Below are 18728 nucleotides of genomic sequence, written 5' to 3' on the forward strand. Positions count from 1 at the left end.
CTTGACTTTGAAAAGACCATCTGTGAAAAGACCATCCGTGATTGGGGGGGGGGGGGGGAGAAGGAGAGTGTGTGTGGGAGAGTCAGGCTGGATGTGTGTGTGTGACAGAGCAGCTCACAGCTAAGAGTGACCCCCTGGGGCTGTAGCCTGATCTGGCAGAACAGTAAGTCTTGTGGTACTTTATAGACTGACAGATATTTTGGAGCATGAGCTTTCGTGGTCAAAGACCTGCTTCATCAGATGCATGAGTTTGCGGGGGGTGGGGTGGGGTGGTATTATCAATAGTGGGTATCAAAAGAGGAAAAAACAAGTCAGATCAGACAGGGGGATATGAGCCATTGTCAGAGTCTAATGGGGAGATCTTAAAACCCAGGGCAGAGAAGCTACCTTTGTAAGCTGCATGCCACTCCCAGTCTCTGTTTAATCCTTGTTTAAGGGAGTCAAATTTGCAAATAAATTGCAGCTCGGAGATTTCTCTCTCCACTTGACTTCTGAAATGTCTTTGTTTCAGGACTGCTCTTTCTCCAAAATATCTGTAGTCTATAAGGTGCCACAAGACTTCTTGTTCTCAAAGCTACAGACTAACATGGCTACATCTCTGATACTAATCTGGCAGGTAACACCTCTGACCTGAACAAAGAGCAGGGAGGAGCCGAGCTGGGTTTTGAATCAGAGGCAGCTGTTAGAAGCTGGGGAAAAGAGGGAAAGTAGCTAGCCTGTGCTGAGGGGGAAGCTAGACCCCAGATGGGGGCACCCCTTGAGCTCCTCTACCCAAAATAGATTGGAATGACTGTCTGTGCCTGCTGTACTGACTCCTTTGTACTGAGCTGTGCCTCTGTCGACTAAAACTTCCCATTCTGCGTGTGGATGGGGTGCAGTGCTTGGGGACCCCTGAACCCCATTACACCATCTTATTAATGCTTCACTGAAGATGCTTTCTTCTAGAGGTGCAAAATCCCTTCTGAATTTTGCATGTCCATCTAAGTATTTTGGGATGTATATACATTTATCTCACCTACTACTTCTCTGTGTTCTTTTAAAACGGCTTCTACAGGTTAAACTTGTCTCATCTGGCACCCTTGGGACCTGACCAGTGCCAGACAAGTGGATTTGCTGGATGATGATAGGCCAGTATTTTCTAGCACATTACCAACTCTTCCACTGCTTACTGGGCTCTTAGAATTCATTTAGGGGTAGATTACAGCTAAATAACAGTACAGAACACAGAGCTGGGACTGGTGGCTGTAAACAAACTATGGGAACATTGGGAAACTTGGCCACACCCGTAAGTGGCCATCTGGCTAATTAAAACCATACCAGTCTCGGAGTTGGTTGGACCAGTGTGTTCCTGGTTAGAGAGGTGCAACCTGTAGCTGTGTTCCATTTTAGCTAATTATTAATAAGCAGTATTGACATTGCAAACCTCCCTATATATACTTAGTGATTAAAATCAGTATTGTTGTAATTGTAAAGGCTGTTTAGAAATTCCAACAGTGTCTTTCAGTGTAACTCTGAATCCCTAGATAATGTTAGTACAAGCTGAAAAACCAAAACTATCACTCTGTTAATGGAAATATAGTAATGTTCTAAAAATGTTTTGTCATCTTGTTACAGTCTATTATTGATCAAACTGCATTTTTTCACGTGGGAAGAAGCACAAAGGTCCTTGTTTGGCGGAAGCTACGCTTCCGAAGTTCTTTGAAAATTTTCGGAATATTAAGGCTGAAAAGATAATTTTGGAATGCAAAACTCCTCCTGAAGTCTGAAGTGTTAAGATACGGATACTGCTCTGTAGCATATTAGAGAGCTGAAATATAGATGAGAGTTTCTATATGACGTAGAAAACTGCCATTGGGGACAAGATTCCTGTGAATGGAAAACAATTCATGTTGCCAATCAGCCTGAGACAATTGACAGAACCTGCAAGGTCATCTTTCATACCAATATGCTTTGATCCATATGTCATTAAATTAGCCATGGTAAATGTGTACGTGCAGTGCTGTAGCTATGTTGTCTCTAACACCTTGAGCCAAGGTGGGTGGGGTAATAATCTTCCCCCGCCTTACGAAGGTAATTCGTTCCTGAAGAACCCCTCTTAGGGCAAATTCTCGTAGGTCAAAAATGTAATTACCATTAATTTCAATGGGAAAAAATTTTATGCATTCCTGAGCTCCAAAATGTACACCCATTTATGCTAAAACACCACCAAATCCCATTAAATCCAGTGCAAGGGGGTGGGCAGGGCAGAGCAGGGCACAGGGAGGCAGCCCAGCCTGAGTGCAACTTAGGTTAGGTAGGGAGAGGGGGTGCTGCCAGGGGCTGGCCGCATGGGGAGCTAGGCAGGCACAGGGGGCCCCCAGCTGGCGAGGGGCGATGCCTCTTCATCAAGACCAATGTAGCCAACTCCATCCCCTCGGTGCTTGCTTACCAGAGCCACCAGCCTCCAAATCGGTCCTCGTAAGCTGAAGAAGGGGTGTTACTAGGAGTGTCATTTAAAGTTGAATTTTTGTAACTCTAATGGGTGTATCTCGGGGTATGACTATATCCTTCACTGGACCAGCTTCGCTTAGTGAGAAGTTCTTGAGCTAATTGGTTCTTCTGTTGTGGCAAAATTGTGTGAACTGTAATTTTATTATCTGAATTTGAAAAAATAGAATATCCTTATTGACTATCTTTTCAAATCTTTTCTAGATGAAAATGAGGATACGGCAGTTGACCAGAAAGATGGAACTGTTTTGAAGCCACCTTGTCCTATACAAATTGTTCTTGCACGTGAAGATGACCATAACTTTGAACTTGATGAAGGGGCATTGGAGCACATTTTGCTTCAGGAACACATAAAAGATCTCAATATAGTAGTTGTATCTGTAGCAGGGGCTTTCCGCAAAGGGAAATCCTTTCTACTGGACTTCATGCTTAGATATATGTACAACAGGGTGAGTAGTTAAAGGATATTTCTGGAGGAATAAATAAGATCAGCTAATCTGGTAGCTCTCTGCTTTGGAGGCCTTGTTTATATACCTTCCTTTAAAAGAAAAAAAATAGTTGGAATTTGCACTCATTGGGGTGGCATGTCTGCAATGTGATAACATGTGAATACAGCATCCAGTTGTTTCCAGCATTTCAAGAAATAGTCTAGGCATCCATTACCAAACCCTATTGATTATGGGGTGGGGGGACCTAAAGAAAAATGGAGCATGAGTATCTGATGAGCACAGCTGCAAGCACCTCTCCAGTTGTCTCAAAGAATTGGTAGATCTTGCCTGTTAATCCAGCAGCATAATAATGCCTCTATCTCATCTCTGCGCATTCTCCCACTGGTTTAATGTATTAACACCATGAATCACCTGTCTCCCAGACAGGAAGAATAATAGTGGCATGGGGGGAGAGACTAGGGTATCCTGATATGTGGGAATAGGGGTGCGCACACACCCTTCCATGGGAGGGAGAAGGAAGAGGGGTGTGCATAGCATTTCAAGCCCTGAAATAAAAGGGGTAGTGGAGCAGCCCCCTAGGGAGCATGGGCAGGAATGTACAGGAGGGATGCTGATGTGTGATGCACTATAGCATGGTTTCCCAAACCTGGGAGGCAGGGGGGGGCGGCAGTGCAAGGTGACCCAGCCCCCTACCATCATTTCCCCCTCCCAAAGGAAAAGCTGGCTTTTGCTTCCAGCTCTCAGCTCCTGCCATTTTACATGGGCAACCTGGTGCAGCCACTATAAAAAGCAGGCAGCCGGTGAACATCCACATAGAGCTAGCTGCCTTTTGCAAGGGGGAGTGGGTGTGGGATGGGGAGGGGTGCCTGGCTTGGCAAGGGGGGGCTTGGGTGGCTGGCTTGCAGGGCTTGAGCGGCTGGTCCCAGTAGTGCAGGACTTGGTCAGCTTGGATGGGTGGCTCTGGCAGCGCAGGGCTCGGGTAGGCAGCTGGCTCAGGCAGCTCTGGCAGCTAGCACAGGGCTCAGGGCCAGCTGTGATTTGCACCAGGTACCTGCAAGGGGCCAAGAAAAACTATTTGTGTTTATTTTTAATTTCAAATAACATTTTTATATCAAGTCTTTGTTTTATTTTAAATTGAATTTTTTGTTAAAAGGGGGCTGGATGATGGTAAAGAAGGGGGGGGCATAGGGGTTTCTCAAAAACCAAAGCCAAAAAGTTTGGCAAGCACTGCGCTGTAGTAATACTGGTCTTCAGTTCTGTGATCAGATATTCTTTGTAAGTATCTTTAGTTTCCTACAATGGTTAAATTAACTTTGTTGGAGTCCCATTGGTGTGGAGGGAGGACTTGATGGATAGCAGCTTCCAGATGAATCTGGGGAGAACACCATGTGTATAAAGTGCAGCATAGAAGATGATGGACTTGTGGAGGAGGTATACTAACTGATTTAAGGCCTTGAATGCCTATCACACCATGTAGACCTTCCAGTCCACAGCACTTTTTCTCCAAGATTCTTTAGCACTTTTTCCCCAGCTCACTTGCCCCATCATACAAAGGACTTAAAATCTTACCAAACATCTGTTAGTCAGAGGACTGTGCAAAGATGAGGACCCCACATCAGTGAGAAATGAAGCTCTCTGCCTGTTGCTGATTGCAGTCTCTTCCTGTCAGTCTGCTGTCCTTGGACTTCAGCATTGCCCGAGTCTTCCAAAATCACAAACCTAAATTGTTCTTAAATGAGTACATACTATCCCGCTTCTTTAAGAACCAACTGAGGGCATATTCTCCCTTCCTCTCCCACTTACCCTCCCAAGCTCTCTCTGCCCCTCCCCACAACCCCTGGAAGCCTGCCTGCGAGAGCTGTGCCACCCTCCCATGTGGATGTCTTGGCCTGGCCATTGGGAAAAGCAGCCTGAAACACCCTAGGGTCTGTAGAAGGACAATTTGCCAATGCGGGAGGTAGAGGGGGATGTGGGGAGAGAAACTCCTAAGCATCAGCAAGGCAGGCAGGGTGGGTGTCTGGTGGATGGCTGGCTCAAGTCCTGAATCCTACCTGGAGGATAGAGGTGCAGGAGGGATGCAGGCCAGACTAGTCTTCTAATCCTGACTCTCCGCAGTGATTGGAGGATGGGGACTCTAAACTTAAATCTCTTAGGCCGCGCCTACACTAGCCTGCCACTTCGAAGTAGCACACATCGCATCTACACATGCTGCACTCTACTTGGAGGTTAATTGACAGTAGGAGTGGAGATGTCGATCGCTGTCCCAGTGAGAAAATGGGAATAGAGTGCTACTTCAATGTCTAATGTCGTCAGTGTCAATGTCTAATGCCTAATGTCGAAAAAGGACATGTAGATGCTCCATGTCCTGCTACTTCAAAATAGTGGGGTCCGCCATGGTGGCAGTCCGCTGGTAGGTGGAGATGTGCTGTCCAGCCACTGCGGGGCTCTATGGTCTGTGTGCACAGTGGCTCTTAAAGCCCCATGGACCCAGAAACCCCATTACAGGAAGCTAAGAGCATGCAGGCAGCAGCCATCACATGTGCTGTGCTTGCACACCCCATACAGACCCTCAGCAGCCAATGGAGACCAGCCTGCCACCTGAGTATCTCCAGAGCTCCCCCTCCAAGCCATCTCATGGCTCTCAAGCCTCCACGCATGGGGCGGGGGGGGGGGAGGGGGGCGGTAGGAGGCACAGCCCTTCCTGGACTGAGGCCAAGCTTCAGGACCTGCTGGGATTCTGGGGTGAGGAGGAGGTGCTCCACGTAATGGGGAGCAAGCAGCGGAACATAGCCACCTTTACCCAGCTGGCCAAGGGCCTGACCACCCGGGGTCACCCTGACCATGTCCGCAGCACGGTCAAGGAGCTGTGATAGTTACGCCCAGGCTCGGGATTTGTCCAGCTGCTCAGGGGCTGCGCCTGCTGCTTGCCCCTATTACTAGGAGCTCAGGACCATCCTGGACCCCCAGGACACCACCTCCCCCAAGCCAGCCTGGACACCACGGACGAGGAGCCCCAGCAGGTCACAGAGGAGGAGCCAGGTCCAGAGGCCAGCCCCACTACACCAGGGCTGCATCCAGAGCTGGGCACCGAAGCACCGTGCTCCAGTGAGGAGGGTGAGCTGGTCATTGACCTCCCTTCCTGCATCTCCAGCCTGGTATCCGCCTGACGAGCTCCCCCCACCCCGAGTACGGTGGTGGACCTTCAGGTATGTATACCGCAGGGCACGCATCCCCAGGGCATGGGGCCAGGGCACCATACATGGCCAGGGACCCCCCACGCCTCCAGCATACCCCAGCCTGCCTGGGCCCAGGCAGACCATGGCCTTGGGATGGTGGCATGGCTGCCAGTGCGCGTTAGCATCTGCTCCCATGGAGAGCACAATGACCTGCCCCGGTGTGGATGGGGGGAAGACCATACCAAGGGGCTGTCCATAGGGCCACTGTACCCGGGGATGGGGGACAGAGGATGAGCATCTGGCGCCCATGGGGGAGATGGGGTGTGTGAGAGCCATAGGGCAGGGCTTGGTACTCAGGGCCTTTTTTCCTCTCCTCTGGTTTCCCCTGCCTTCTGCAGCTGCACCATGCGAGGACCAGGAGAGCATGTTTCTGTCCATGGTCCTGGACAGTCCACCCTGGAAGCATCAGATGGAGGCTGCTGGGAGGAACCACCTGCTCTGGGACGGGGCCCACTTTGGCCAGAGCCAGAGGCAAACCGTCGGGGACCTGCTCGTAACTGCCGTTCTCCAGCGCCAGGTTGAACTTGCAGAGTGGCACCTCCACTTCGAGAAGGGGGAAGCTGCCTGATGCCAGGAAGCCTCAGGGTGGGGTTCATGCATGCTTTCGATGACCTGGTGGCCTCATGCCGGGAGCTGGTGGCCCCACCTGACAGCCCCTTAGGCAGGGATCCCGCTGGGCATGAATGCTGGCTTGTGTCTGAGCCCCGGCCTTACTTGCTTGCGGTCCCCGCCCCTGTGCAGCCTCCTGGGGACCCCAGACAGGGGTGGGTGAGAGCTGGAGCCAGTGGGGTTCACATCCCTCGACTGCCCTGGAGTGATGGGCCAACAGCTGGGCCAACCAAGTACCCTCCTCATGTAAATAGTTCTCATTGTTTGTCAAAAATAAGTTATATGCAAAGGTTTACTAATTTTCAATGTGTATACAGTTTTTTCCCCAAACCCCTTTGCTCTGTGTGTTCATTGTGGGGCTAGTGTGCAGAGGGTGGAGGAGAGTGTGGGAGGCCCACCGGGGGTGGCTGAGGTGATGCTCACTGGGCCCCCTGCTCAAATTACTGCCACAGGGCCTCCCAGATGTGGATCCCATCCTGGTGGGCCTGGTGACTAGGGGCAGCGGGTGGCTGGGGGTAGCCTGTGCCAGCCTCAACCACCCACCACTGCACAAAGGCCTCCCCCTTTCTCTACATGACGTGGAGCATGCAGCAAGTGCCCATGACCTGGGGAACACTGAGGATGCCCATGTCCAGGTGGGTGAGGAGGTAGCACCATTGCCCCTTCAGGGAACCAGAGGTGCACTAAATCGCCTGGAGGGCATGGTTGAGCTGTCCATTGAACCACTCCTGGCTGGTGGTGAGGTGGCCCGTATAGGGCCGCATGAGCCAGGGCTGGAGCGGGTAAGTGGCGTTGGCCACCAGGCACAGGGGCATGGTGGTGTTCCCCAGTGGGATCTCCCTCTGGGGAATGTAGGTCCCTGCCTCCAGTTGGCAGCACAGGCCCGAGCTGCGGAAGACCCGCGCACCTTGGGTGGAGCCAGGCCAGCCCATGTACACTTCCTGGAACTGGCCCTGGCTCTCCGCCATGGAATGGTGGCCTGTCCTGCTGATGAATTGTCCCCTGCTGTGCTCAGGGGCACAGATGAGTATGGGGGTCCTGTCAAGGGCCCTGAGTCAATTTGGGAACCTGAGTGCGGCAAAGCCCATGATGGCAATGTGCAGGTCCCCGATGCAGATGACCCTCTGGAGAAGCAGGGCGTTCAGAGTGCACATCATCTACGAGGAGGGGACATAGGTACCTGTGAGGGTGTGTGGGATGTGCCCGGCCCGCCCTGGGCATCCTCTCTGGTTCCCTGCCCCCATCCCACAGTGGATGTGTGCTTGGGGCTCCTTGTCTCCATGACAACAGCCACAACTGTGTTCTTGCACACACAGTGGTGTCCTGTGGAGTAGTAGCTGTCTGGAGTGGCCAGCTTCCAGACAGCTATCACGACCCTCTTCTCCACAGGGAGGGCGCTCTGCATCCAAGTGTCCTGGTGTCTGTGTGGGGGTGAGCTACTGGCAGAGCTCCAGGAAGGTCTACCACCTCATTCAGAAATTCTGGAGCCACCGGTTGTAATCTCTCTCCCCTATGATGAGTTGCTCCCACCACTCGGAGCTGGTGGGGTGGCTCCAGAACCATCAGGGCACCCAGGGTTGGGGGGGCCCAGGAGGGCCTGATTGTCTAGGGTGTCCCATTCTGCCCCTGGGGAGAGCTCATCTGCCAACAGCTGCTGGGCAGCTACCTAGCAGGGTGCCTGCTCCACTGGTGGCAGCCAGCAGGACGTCAAGTTGCTGCCACTGCTCTGCATCCATTCCTGTGGGCACTGTGTCTGTGGGGCTTGTGGCAGCTATGTAGGCCAAGTGTGTTTGGGAGGGGCTCTTTAAAGGAACTGCTTGCTGCAGCACCAGAAGGGCTTGTCTGCCCCATGTCCGCAGCCTTTCCTGGCCCCTTATTTCAAAAGGGGCCGCTTGTATGTATCAGCGCTCTCTTTCCGCATCCGAGTTGGCCCCTTCTGATGTGCCGCATTGCTATTTTGATGTTGCACATAGATGGTGCCAGCCCCGGCGCATGTGTAGGTGCCAGGTGTCGAAGGAGTGTCTTTCAAAGTCTCTACTTTCAAAGATGTTGCTTTGAAGTAGTGCTCCAGTGTAGACGTAGTCTTAGTGTCAGATGGGGCTTTCAGCCTTTCCAGGGAATAGTGCCATACTGCCTCTTATGCTACAGTTCAGGAGAGTATTGGATTTTTTTATTTAAATTCAATAAAATACTACATTCTCATTTAAAAATAAGGTACAATTAAATCATCTCCAACATGCTACATATACACGTAGTCTCGAATTAATGTTGTTGGTCTGTCCAGCCTAACTACTAGCTCTGGCTTCCTCAGTGTTCTGGAATTTCAGTTCCTGTTTCTCAGTAGACTAAAACAAAACATGTACAAGGAAGGACAAGCTGAATAGGATAGTTTTTGTTCTGTACTTATGTGGTAGTGGACCTTTGCCAAGCATGGCAGAGGAGTTAAGACATTCTCTTAAGGCAGAATATATAGGAAAGGAGAGAAGCTGTATAGAACAGTGGAGTGGACTGGAGGGTAAAAGGGAAGTTATTCAACATGCACATGTGCGAGTTCCTATATTCTTCCACACTTGCCCATGGCTTCTGGGTATAAGACACCCTAACCTAAAAAAAGATTGAGCTGTTTCTGCTCCCATAGTCTACATAGATATTGTTTTAGGATATGTGTCCAATACCAGCACTGGCAGTTTGATCTAATCAATCTCTGCTTGCTGGCGGTGTGTTGCGATATTAATTCCTTCTGCTAAAATAGCAGGAAGTACAGCTTAAACTCTGATACTGTAACATCTGTAGTCCTGTTGGACCGGGGATGTTGTCGGACCAGTGTGTGCCTGTTTTGGGAGGCAGAACCTGTACTACAGAATTTTAGTTTATTATTTGTGGCCTTTAAAAAGATCAGTGGCTTCAATCTATTCAGTCATTGTTATTCTTGCCCTTACTGAGTTTACGTTTTGAACTGTAGTTAAGAGCAATTAAATGTTTTCTAAATTTCTCAGAAAACAAACCTATAATCTACATGGCAGCATTTATGTAAATGAACACCAGTTGCATTCAAGTATTTTTCATCTGCTCACTGAACAGTGATCTTGAACAGCCATCTCCCATGGGTAGTAGAAACAATATGAAATGCAAAATTAAGTGGCACTCTAGTGGGGGAAGGGCATTAAAGGCATGATGGTATGAACTCATCCATCTTTGATAGTGAGAACCAGGGTAAATATCTCCATCTAAGGAAGTGGGTCTGCCCCATGAAACCTCATCACCAAATTATTGTTCTAGTCTTCAAAGTGCTACATGATGGCTTTTTGGTTTTGTGAAGATATAGGCTAACACTACCTCCCTGTGAGTTTTCACCAGGCTAAATTATTGCCATTTAAAAGTAGCAGGGTCAGTGTTTCACCTTAAGGTTAAAGTTCATGAGGTGTTTTGACACTGACTTCAGGGGAACCAGATTTTATCCTAACTCTTGACACTCAATCCCAGGCCACTTCAAATTATTGTTGTCAAAACTATTTGTGGCTTTAAAATGACAGATGTGTTGATAAATCCCCATTTGGGGGAGGAGAGTAAGATACTGCTGCAATTTGCAGCCTTACGAAAAGTTAAGTGAAAGAACACTGTAAACTTGAGTGTTTAAGGTTTTCAGTAGCAGCAGCACAAGCAATCCAGGAAGTTGTTTGAGAACGTTGAGGATAACTTTCTGGTACAAATAGTGAAGGAACCAGCCATGGGCTGTGCGCAGCTTGACCGGCTGTCGCAAACAGAGAAGAACTAGTAGAAGTGATTGACAACCTTGGCTGCAGCGATTGTGAGATGGTAGATTTCAGGATTCTGACAAAAGGAGGAAAGGTGAACAGTAAAATACAGACCCTTGGTTTCAGAAGAGCAGACTTTGACTACCTGAGGGACCCATGAGAAGCTTAATATGAAGTGAAAAGGAGTTCAGGAGAACTGGCAGTATTTTAAAGAAGCTTTATTGAAGGCACAGGAACTGGCCATCCCAATATATTGGTGGTCTGTCATGGCTGATGATGTCTTGAGCTTGCACAGGCTCATCGGTTGTGGACTTTGCATGTGGCCGAGTCCAAACCTTGGACAGCATGGGTGTTCACAGCTGGGGCAAGGGAATTGTCCTGGCTCTGTCGGTGTGGCTGCTGCTGCTGCTTTTCTCCTCTCCTCTCCTCAATCAGGCATATGCATCACTGCTCTTCGAAGCTGTCATGCGTGTTGTAGAAGAGCATACCAGCCAATGTGGTCTTCTGCATGCTGCTCTAGCTTCGTTGGCTTTAATCCAGTAGGAGCAATGTTGGCCTTCACATAGCCCTTGCAGGAGATATAAAGACTGTCTAGATTCCCTTTGCCCTGGAAGAGTTCATCATCAAGGAGTTGCTTAGGAGTTCTTATGTCCTCTGTTCATATGACATGCCCTGGCCAGCGAAGCTGGGTTTTCAGACTCTCAGGGCTGGAAGGGACCTCAGGAGGTCATCTAATCCAGCACCCTGCTTCAAGCAGGATCAACCCCCACTAAGTCATCCCAGCCAGGACCTTGTCCAGTCAGGACTTAAACCTCAAGGGATGGAGAAACCACCACCTCTCTAGGCAACACATTCCAGTGCTTCACCACCTGCCTGGTGAAGTAGTTTTTCCTAATATCTAATCTACACCTCTCCCTCTTCAACTTCTGACCATTGCTCCTTGTTCTGCCATCTGACACGCCTGAGAACAGTTTCTCCCCTTCTGGAAGTTGAAGGCTGCTATTAAATCACGTCTCAGTCTTGTCTTCTGTAAACTAAACAAGCCCAAATCCCTCAGCCTGTCCTCATAGGTCTTGTGCTCCAGCCCCTTAATCATTTTTGTTGCCCTCTGCTGAACCTGCTCTAGCAATTCTATATCCTTTTTATACTGGGGGGCCCAAAACTGGACACAATATTCAAGATGTGGCCTCACCAGTGCTGAATAGAGGGGAATAACTACTTCTAGATCTGCTCGAAATGCTCCTCCTAATGCACCCTAGTATGCCATTAGCCGCCTTGGCTACAAGGGCACACTATTTACTCATATCCAGCCTTTCATCCACCATAACCCCTACGTCCCTTTCCATTGTACTGCTGCTGAGCCAGTCGGTCCCTAGCCTGTAACAATGCTTGGAATTCTTCTGCCCCCAGGTGTAGGACTCTACGCTTCTCCTTATTGAACCGCATCAGATTTCTTTTGGCCCAGTCCTCCAACTTATCCAGGTCCCTCTGGATTCTCTCTCTACCTTCCAGTGAATCTACCTGTCCCCCTAGTTTTGTGTCATCTGTAAACTTGCTGAGGGTGCAGTCCAGTCCCTCATCCAGGTCATTAATAAAGATGTTGAATAACACTGGCCCCAGAACTGAGCCTTGCAGCACTCCACTTGAAACAGACCGACATCCAGATATTGAGCCATTGACCACTACCCGTTGGGCCCGACCATCAAGCCAGCTTATCCATCTTATAGTTCAAGGATCCAATCCATAATCACGGGCACTTTCTCATGCTCCTCTACTAACATCATATATGCCATCATGTGCCAACAATGCCCAGATGCTTTGTATATTGGACAGACATCTAATTCCCTTAGACAAAGGGTCAATGGGCACAAAACAGACATCAAAACACTCCAGATCCACAAACCAGTTAGTCAGCATTTTAATGGAATGGGGCATTCTGTCAATGACCTAAAGGTATGTGTGTTACTGAAGAAGAATTATCGCACTGTTCAGGAAAGGGAAACAGCTGAGCTGGCTTTTATATTCAAATTCGGCCCATTAACACATGGTTTAAATTGTGATGGGAACTTTCTGAGTCGCTATAGGGGCTTGTCTGCATACTTGGCTCAGTCTAATTCTTGACCTTCCCCTCCACTCTCTGATTTGCTCACCTTGATTATCTTTTTCTGATTTGTCCTCCTTGCTTATTGTTTTTGGTTCTCTGTGCCTTAAATATTGAGTCTGTTCTGGTCTGGCTATGGTCTGAAGAAGTGGGTCTGTCCCATGAAAGCTCACCTAATAAACTATTTTGCTAGTCTTTAAAGTGCTACTTGACTGCTTTTTGTTTTGATATTTCCTTAACTTATGGACAAGAATGTTGTAGGAGACCGTATCAAAAGGTTTGCTGATGTCGAGGTATATTACATCCACTGCATACTATGCATACAAGAAACGGAAGAGTGGACAGTTGACGAAGGAGGAGTATAAATGTATGGCTGGAGAATGTTGGCAGTAATCCCCCAACATTCCCCTGGTCTATAACAGACACGAACTACAACATCACCTCTGTTACTTCCACCACTAAGCTTAACCCAAAGACACTCAACTGGATTTTCTCCTTCCTCATACTGGAGCTCTGAGCAATCATACTGCTCCCTCACACAGAGCGCAACTCCTCCTCCTTTTCTCCCCCGTCTGTCCTTCCTAAACAATTTATAACCTTCCATGACCGTGCTCCAGTTGTGCGACTCGTCCCACCAAGTCGCTGTTATTCCAACCACCTCATACTTGTTTGACTGTGCCAGGGCCTCTAATTCTTCCTTTGTTCGTTCCCTAGACTTCGAGCATTAGTGTACAAGCATCTTAGAGAAGGGGCTGATTGCCCCACTTTCTCCTCTTCACCCAGGAAACTCACTTGATTGTTCCCTCCTCCTTCACCACTTGCCTCAGGGTTTCAGTGCTTGTGGTTCATGCTCTGACGAGGACTTCCAGGTTCCTGACTCTGTCCTGCCATCGAATGTGCAGTATTGACCTCAGGCTGCATGTGTGGAAGCACGCTAGCAGTTTCACGTTTTCTGTATTTGGTCCATGTTTCCCATCCATACAGGAGACTGGTCAGGACTACAGGCTTGTACACTTTCAGTTTAGTGGATTGTTGGATATTATGCTGATCCAACACTTGTGTTCTAAGATGTCCTAGTGCCCGGCTGATCCTGGCATGGATTTCTTTGTCAAGGGAGCCAGCATTGGCTATCACACTGCTGAGATACTTGAGCCCCTCCACTCTTTTTAACTCTGTTCCTTCAATAAAGATTGAAGCCGGGAGAGCAGCAGATCCTGGAGCGGGCTGAAACAGCGCCTGGGTCTTTCCTAGGCTGGTGGTCAAACCAAAGAGGCAAGTGGCTTCAGCAAACTTGACAATAAGCCAGAGATCAGATTCCTTCTGTGCCATAAGTGCCCAGTCAGCAAAAAGGGCTTCAAGGGTGAGCCTCTCAAGCCTCTTGGTTCTAGCATGCAAACAACGAAAGTCGAAGAGTGACCCATCAAGCCTGCACTTTATGTAGACTCCGTGATCCAGGTCCCTGACTGCGCGGCTGAGGACACAAGTGAAAAAGAGGTTGAGCAGCACTGGGGTCAGCACGCGCACCTGCTTCATGCCATTGGATATCTCAAATGGATCTGAAAACTTGCCATTCAAAAAGTTAGTCGTCGTCATGGAACAGGTATATAAGGTGGTTGAATCTTCTTGGGCAACTGAATTTTGACAGAATAATCCACAGCGCTTCTCTGAGTGTGTCAAATACCTTGGTCAGGTCTATAAAGATAGCGCATAGAGCCAAGTTTTGCTCTCTTCACTTTTCCTGGACCTTATGAACAGCAAACATTAAGTCAATAGTACTGTAGCCTGGCCAGAAAACCACACTGTCTCTGGTGGCTTCTCCTTGAGATGCGGGTGATCAGACCGTTGAGGATGGCTCGAGTCAAGATCTTCCCAGCAGTAGAGAGGAGGCAGATGCCCTGGTAACTTCCACAGTCAGCTTTATTGCCCTTGTTCTTGAAGAGTGAAATGATTGTAGCATCCCTAAAGTCTTTGGGCATGTTGTCATCTTCCCAGATGCTGGTCAAAATGCTGTGAAAGGTTTCCAGTGACACTGGTCCTGCTGCCTTGAAAATTTCAGCAGGGCTTCTGTCCATCCCAGGGGCTTTGCCAGAGTTGGTCTGGCTGATTGTCTTTTTGACCTCATCCATTGTACGGGGCAGATCAAGATAGTCTGTCATGGGTTTTGGAGGGGTCTGGTCTAGGGCTGCAGGGTTGATGGTGGAGGGCCTGTTCAGAAGGTTGCTCCAGTGCTCTCTCCATCTGTTGTTGATGCTGCTCTTCGTTAGGAGGGTCATGCCATCTGCAGACAGGAGAGGTGTAGTACTTTGGCTTTGAAGGTCCATATACAGATTTGATAGCACTGATGAACATCTTGGAGCTCTTGGTGTCAACGTAGTATTGGACTTTATCAGATTTTTCTCTCCAACCACTCATCTTGCATTTTATGAAGTGCAGTCTGTGCCTGACTCTGAAGGTGCTTGAAACAGTCATATCTGAGGTCTGGTTGTTTGCAATACTATAAAAGTGTTCTGTTTTTCTTCAAAGATCTTCATGATGGCCTCCTCATTTTGTCAAACAAGTATTCGTGAACTCTTAGTTCTAGTGTCAAGTTGGCTGACTCCGTCACCAGGGTTTTAAACTGGTCCCACTTTTTTTTTTTTATGGGTCTCCAGTCACAGGACTATGGGATGTCAGCATGTCATCAAGGCAGGCATTGCTCATGATGACCAATATGTTGCAGCTTCCCATTGTTGAAGGAGGGTCTGACAACCTTTGGCTTTTTGCGTTACAGTGGTGTGATGTGCAGCATAAGGACATATATGATGAGTCTATGATCAGTCCAGCACTCAGCTCCCCACATGGCCCTGGTGATCTTATCATGAATGTCCCACCTGCAACTGATATAGTCAGTCAGGTGCCACTGTTTTGATTTTGGGTGCATCCATGTGGTCTGATATTTATTGGTCTGCCTGAAGAGTGTGTTGGTAATGAGATCACTTTCTACACACAAGCTCAGCAGAAGGAGGACATTGGCATTCATGTTACCAACTCAGTAATGCCACAGCACCTCTTCATGTCCTACAGTCCTGGCCGACTCTGGTGTTGAAGTCACCTAACAGGAGAAGCTTGTCGCTAGGAAGAGTTGCTTTCGCAGGGCAGTCAAGGTCTTCATAGAAACTCTTGCTTCATTGCTGCTGGTTAGATTGAAGGCACAGGAACTGGCCATCCCAATGCACAATAAGAAAAGCAAATATGGTAGTTTGGTTTACCAGGGACATCTTTGAGCTTAAACTAAAAGGATACATGTAAGAAGTGGAAGTGTGGACAGATGGCCAAGGAGTATAAATACTTTGCTGGAGAATGCAGGGGAGTATTCAGAAAGGCAAAAGCACAGTTGCAACTGCAGCTAGCAAGCAATATGAAGGGTAAGAAGAGGCTTTTAAAGGCATGCCAGCAATAAGAGGGTGATCAGGGAAGGTGGGGGGCTGCTACTGGATGAGGGGAGGTAACCTAGTGACATGATGTGGGACAAGCTCAAGTACTCACTGCTTTTTTTTTTTTTTTTTTTTTTTTTTTTTTTGCCTCTGTCTTCACTGACAAGGTCAGCTCCCAGCCTACTACACTAGGCAGTGCAGTATGGAAAGGAGGTGGGTAGCCATTGGTGGGCAAAGAACAGCTTGAACTACTTAGAAAAGCTAGACGTACACAAATCCATGGGTCTGCATTTAATGCATCCAAGAGAACTGGGGGAATTGGCAAACGTAATTGCAGAGCCTTTGGCCGTTCTCTTTGAAAACTTGTGAAGATTAGGAGACATCCTGGATGGTTGGAAAAAGGCAAATGTAGTGCCCATTTTTTAAAATGGGAAAGGATGACAATCAAGAACTATAGACTGGTCAACCTTACTTCAGTCCCTGGAAAATCCATTGAGGGGACCCTCAAGAAATCCATTTTGAAGCTCTTGGAAGAGGGGAAAGTGATCAGGAATATTTAACACAGATTCACCAAGGGCAAGTCATGCCTTACCAAACTGATTAGCTTCTATGATGAGGTAACTGGCTCTGTGGACATGGGGAAGTCAATGGATGTGATATACCTTGACTTTAGCAAAGCTTTTGATACAGTCTCCCACAAGTTAAGGAAGTATGGGTTGGGTAAGTGGACTGTGAGGTGGATAGAAAGCTGGCTAAATGGTTGAGCCCAACAGGTAGTGATCAATGACTCCATGTTTGGCTGGCAGCTTGTTTCAAGTGGGGTGCCCCAAGGTTCAGTTCTAGGGCCAGTACTGTTTGTTAATGACCTGGAGGAGGGGATGGATTGTGCCCTCAGCAAATTTGCAGATGACACTAACCTGGGGGACAGGTAAATATGTTGGAGGGTAGGGAAGTCAAAGTTAAAAGTTAAAGAGCAGGTTAGAGACAGTCCTGTTAGAGATGGTCTAGAGGAGTGATGCTCAACCTTTTTTCAGCCATGACCCTCATTTTATTTCACTTTTGTGTTGTGGACCTCCCCTCCCCAAGGTTTAACCTCTCTCAGACCCATCCCCAACCTTTACCCTCCATCAGCCCCAACGCCCCCACCTCCAATCCCCAGGTTTTAACTGACAGAAGCAAGAAGCTCTGCGTACTGCTACTCCACGGCCATCACCACTGCCTCCCCACTGCTGCCTCCTCAACTCAGTTCTGGCAGGGCAGACGCGGACACCCGTCCCCCCCAACTCTCCTGCAGCCTTACCTCCCTGCCCTGTTGGCTTCCTCTTCCGGGGCTCCCTGCCACACAGACTCCACTTGCGGCTCTGGAGGCTGCCACTGCTTAATCTTTAAGTGGCAGCAGCCTCCAGAACCACAAGTGGAGTCAGTGGCAGCAGCATTCAGAGCTGCAAGTGGCTCTTGAAAGAGTTGTGACCCCCAGGGACACATCCGTGACCCCCTTGGGGGTTGCAACCCATGGGTTGCGCACAGCTGGTCTAGATCAGTGTTTCTAACACTGGTGTTCTGTGAACAGCTTGCAGGTGTGCTGCGAGCATTTGGCAAAATAACTTAGTTTTACAGTAATCACTTTTGAGAACAGTAATGGGAAATAATGAAATATAACTTTATTTCTGCATCTTGCAAGAGCAGTAAGAATCTGGCTGTGCACCAAGGTTGGCTAATGTGGTGCTAGCCTCCCCTCTCCTCCGATCTTCTCCTATCTATATGGGGGTGTAGCAACCACGTGCAGCACATGTGCTATGCTGGTGTGGCAGTTGTTCTGTCAGCTGGTTGATATTGGCCAATGTGCATGTGATATGTGATTTACTGAATTTATTATTTCTAACTGTGAGTAAAAAGAGTAACTTACATTTCTTTTAAAAAGGGCAGAAGTGAGTGAAAATACTACTGCTGAGGAACCAGCACCATCAACAAGTGAAATAAATTTTCATAGGTGTTCCACATTTAAAAAATATTGTTTGGTGTTTGATGGTCTCAGTTTCAACACTGGTCTAGATGTTTTTGTTCTGCCATGAGTGCAGGGGAGTGCACTAGAGGACACTTGAGGTCCCTTCTAGTCCTATGATCCTGTGAAATAATGGGTGCAGCCCTTGTTTTGAGGAGTGGGGTGGATTGTGCACGCACGCAAGCCCTAATGGTCAAAGGAAGCTGTGAAGACACAGGCAAGTTGAGCACCTCAGGTGCAGACAGTTCTGGGTCCCAAGTACAGCTGAGCAACCTTTTTCTCTAGGACTTTTTGTAACTTGACAGCCTATATTAAGAAAGTGGTATGGAAGCGTGCTAAAATATAGTTCTGCAAGCATTCCTGCTGCTGTTGAATAAGTTTGCCTTTCTCTTAACAGAATTCCTCATGTTGGATAGGTGGGAACAATGAGCCATTGACTGGGTTTACATGGAGAGGTGGATGTGAAAGAGAAACAACTGGCATTCAGATTTGGAGTGAAGTGTTTGTAATTGACAAGTCTGATGGGACAAAGGTAAACATGTCTATGGTGAAGTAGACTCACTCTTCTTTAAGCTTTTTTTTGCCTGCATGAGTTTGGTTTTTAAGTGGTTGGGTATCCCAGGTTTCTCAGTTACCTTCTCTTTTTGTATTAATCCCAACAATTTCTAGGAACAAC

The 18728-nt window shown here is 48.3% G+C and overlaps 1 protein-coding gene across 3 annotated transcripts in view; it reads left to right on the top strand.

The window, feature by feature from the left end:
* The window catches only part of ATL2 (atlastin GTPase 2), a 96301-nt gene that overhangs the window by 35140 nt on the left and 42433 nt on the right, over nucleotides 1-18728 (top strand). For 2 of the 3 annotated variants that reach the window (XM_074989195.1, XM_074989197.1), the window contains exons 2-3: nucleotides 2692-2936; nucleotides 18450-18584. In XM_074989195.1, the coding sequence (XP_074845296.1) occupies nucleotides 2692-2936; nucleotides 18450-18584 (380 nt within the window). Of the gene's footprint in view, nucleotides 1-1614; nucleotides 1928-2691; nucleotides 2937-18449; nucleotides 18585-18728 lie in introns of all 3 variants that reach the window. The other variant, XM_074989196.1, reaches the window with a different exon arrangement.

The sequence above is a fragment of the Carettochelys insculpta genome, chromosome 3 (assembly GCF_033958435.1).
Source record: "Carettochelys insculpta isolate YL-2023 chromosome 3, ASM3395843v1, whole genome shotgun sequence".
Taxonomy (NCBI): Eukaryota; Metazoa; Chordata; order Testudines; family Carettochelyidae; genus Carettochelys; species Carettochelys insculpta.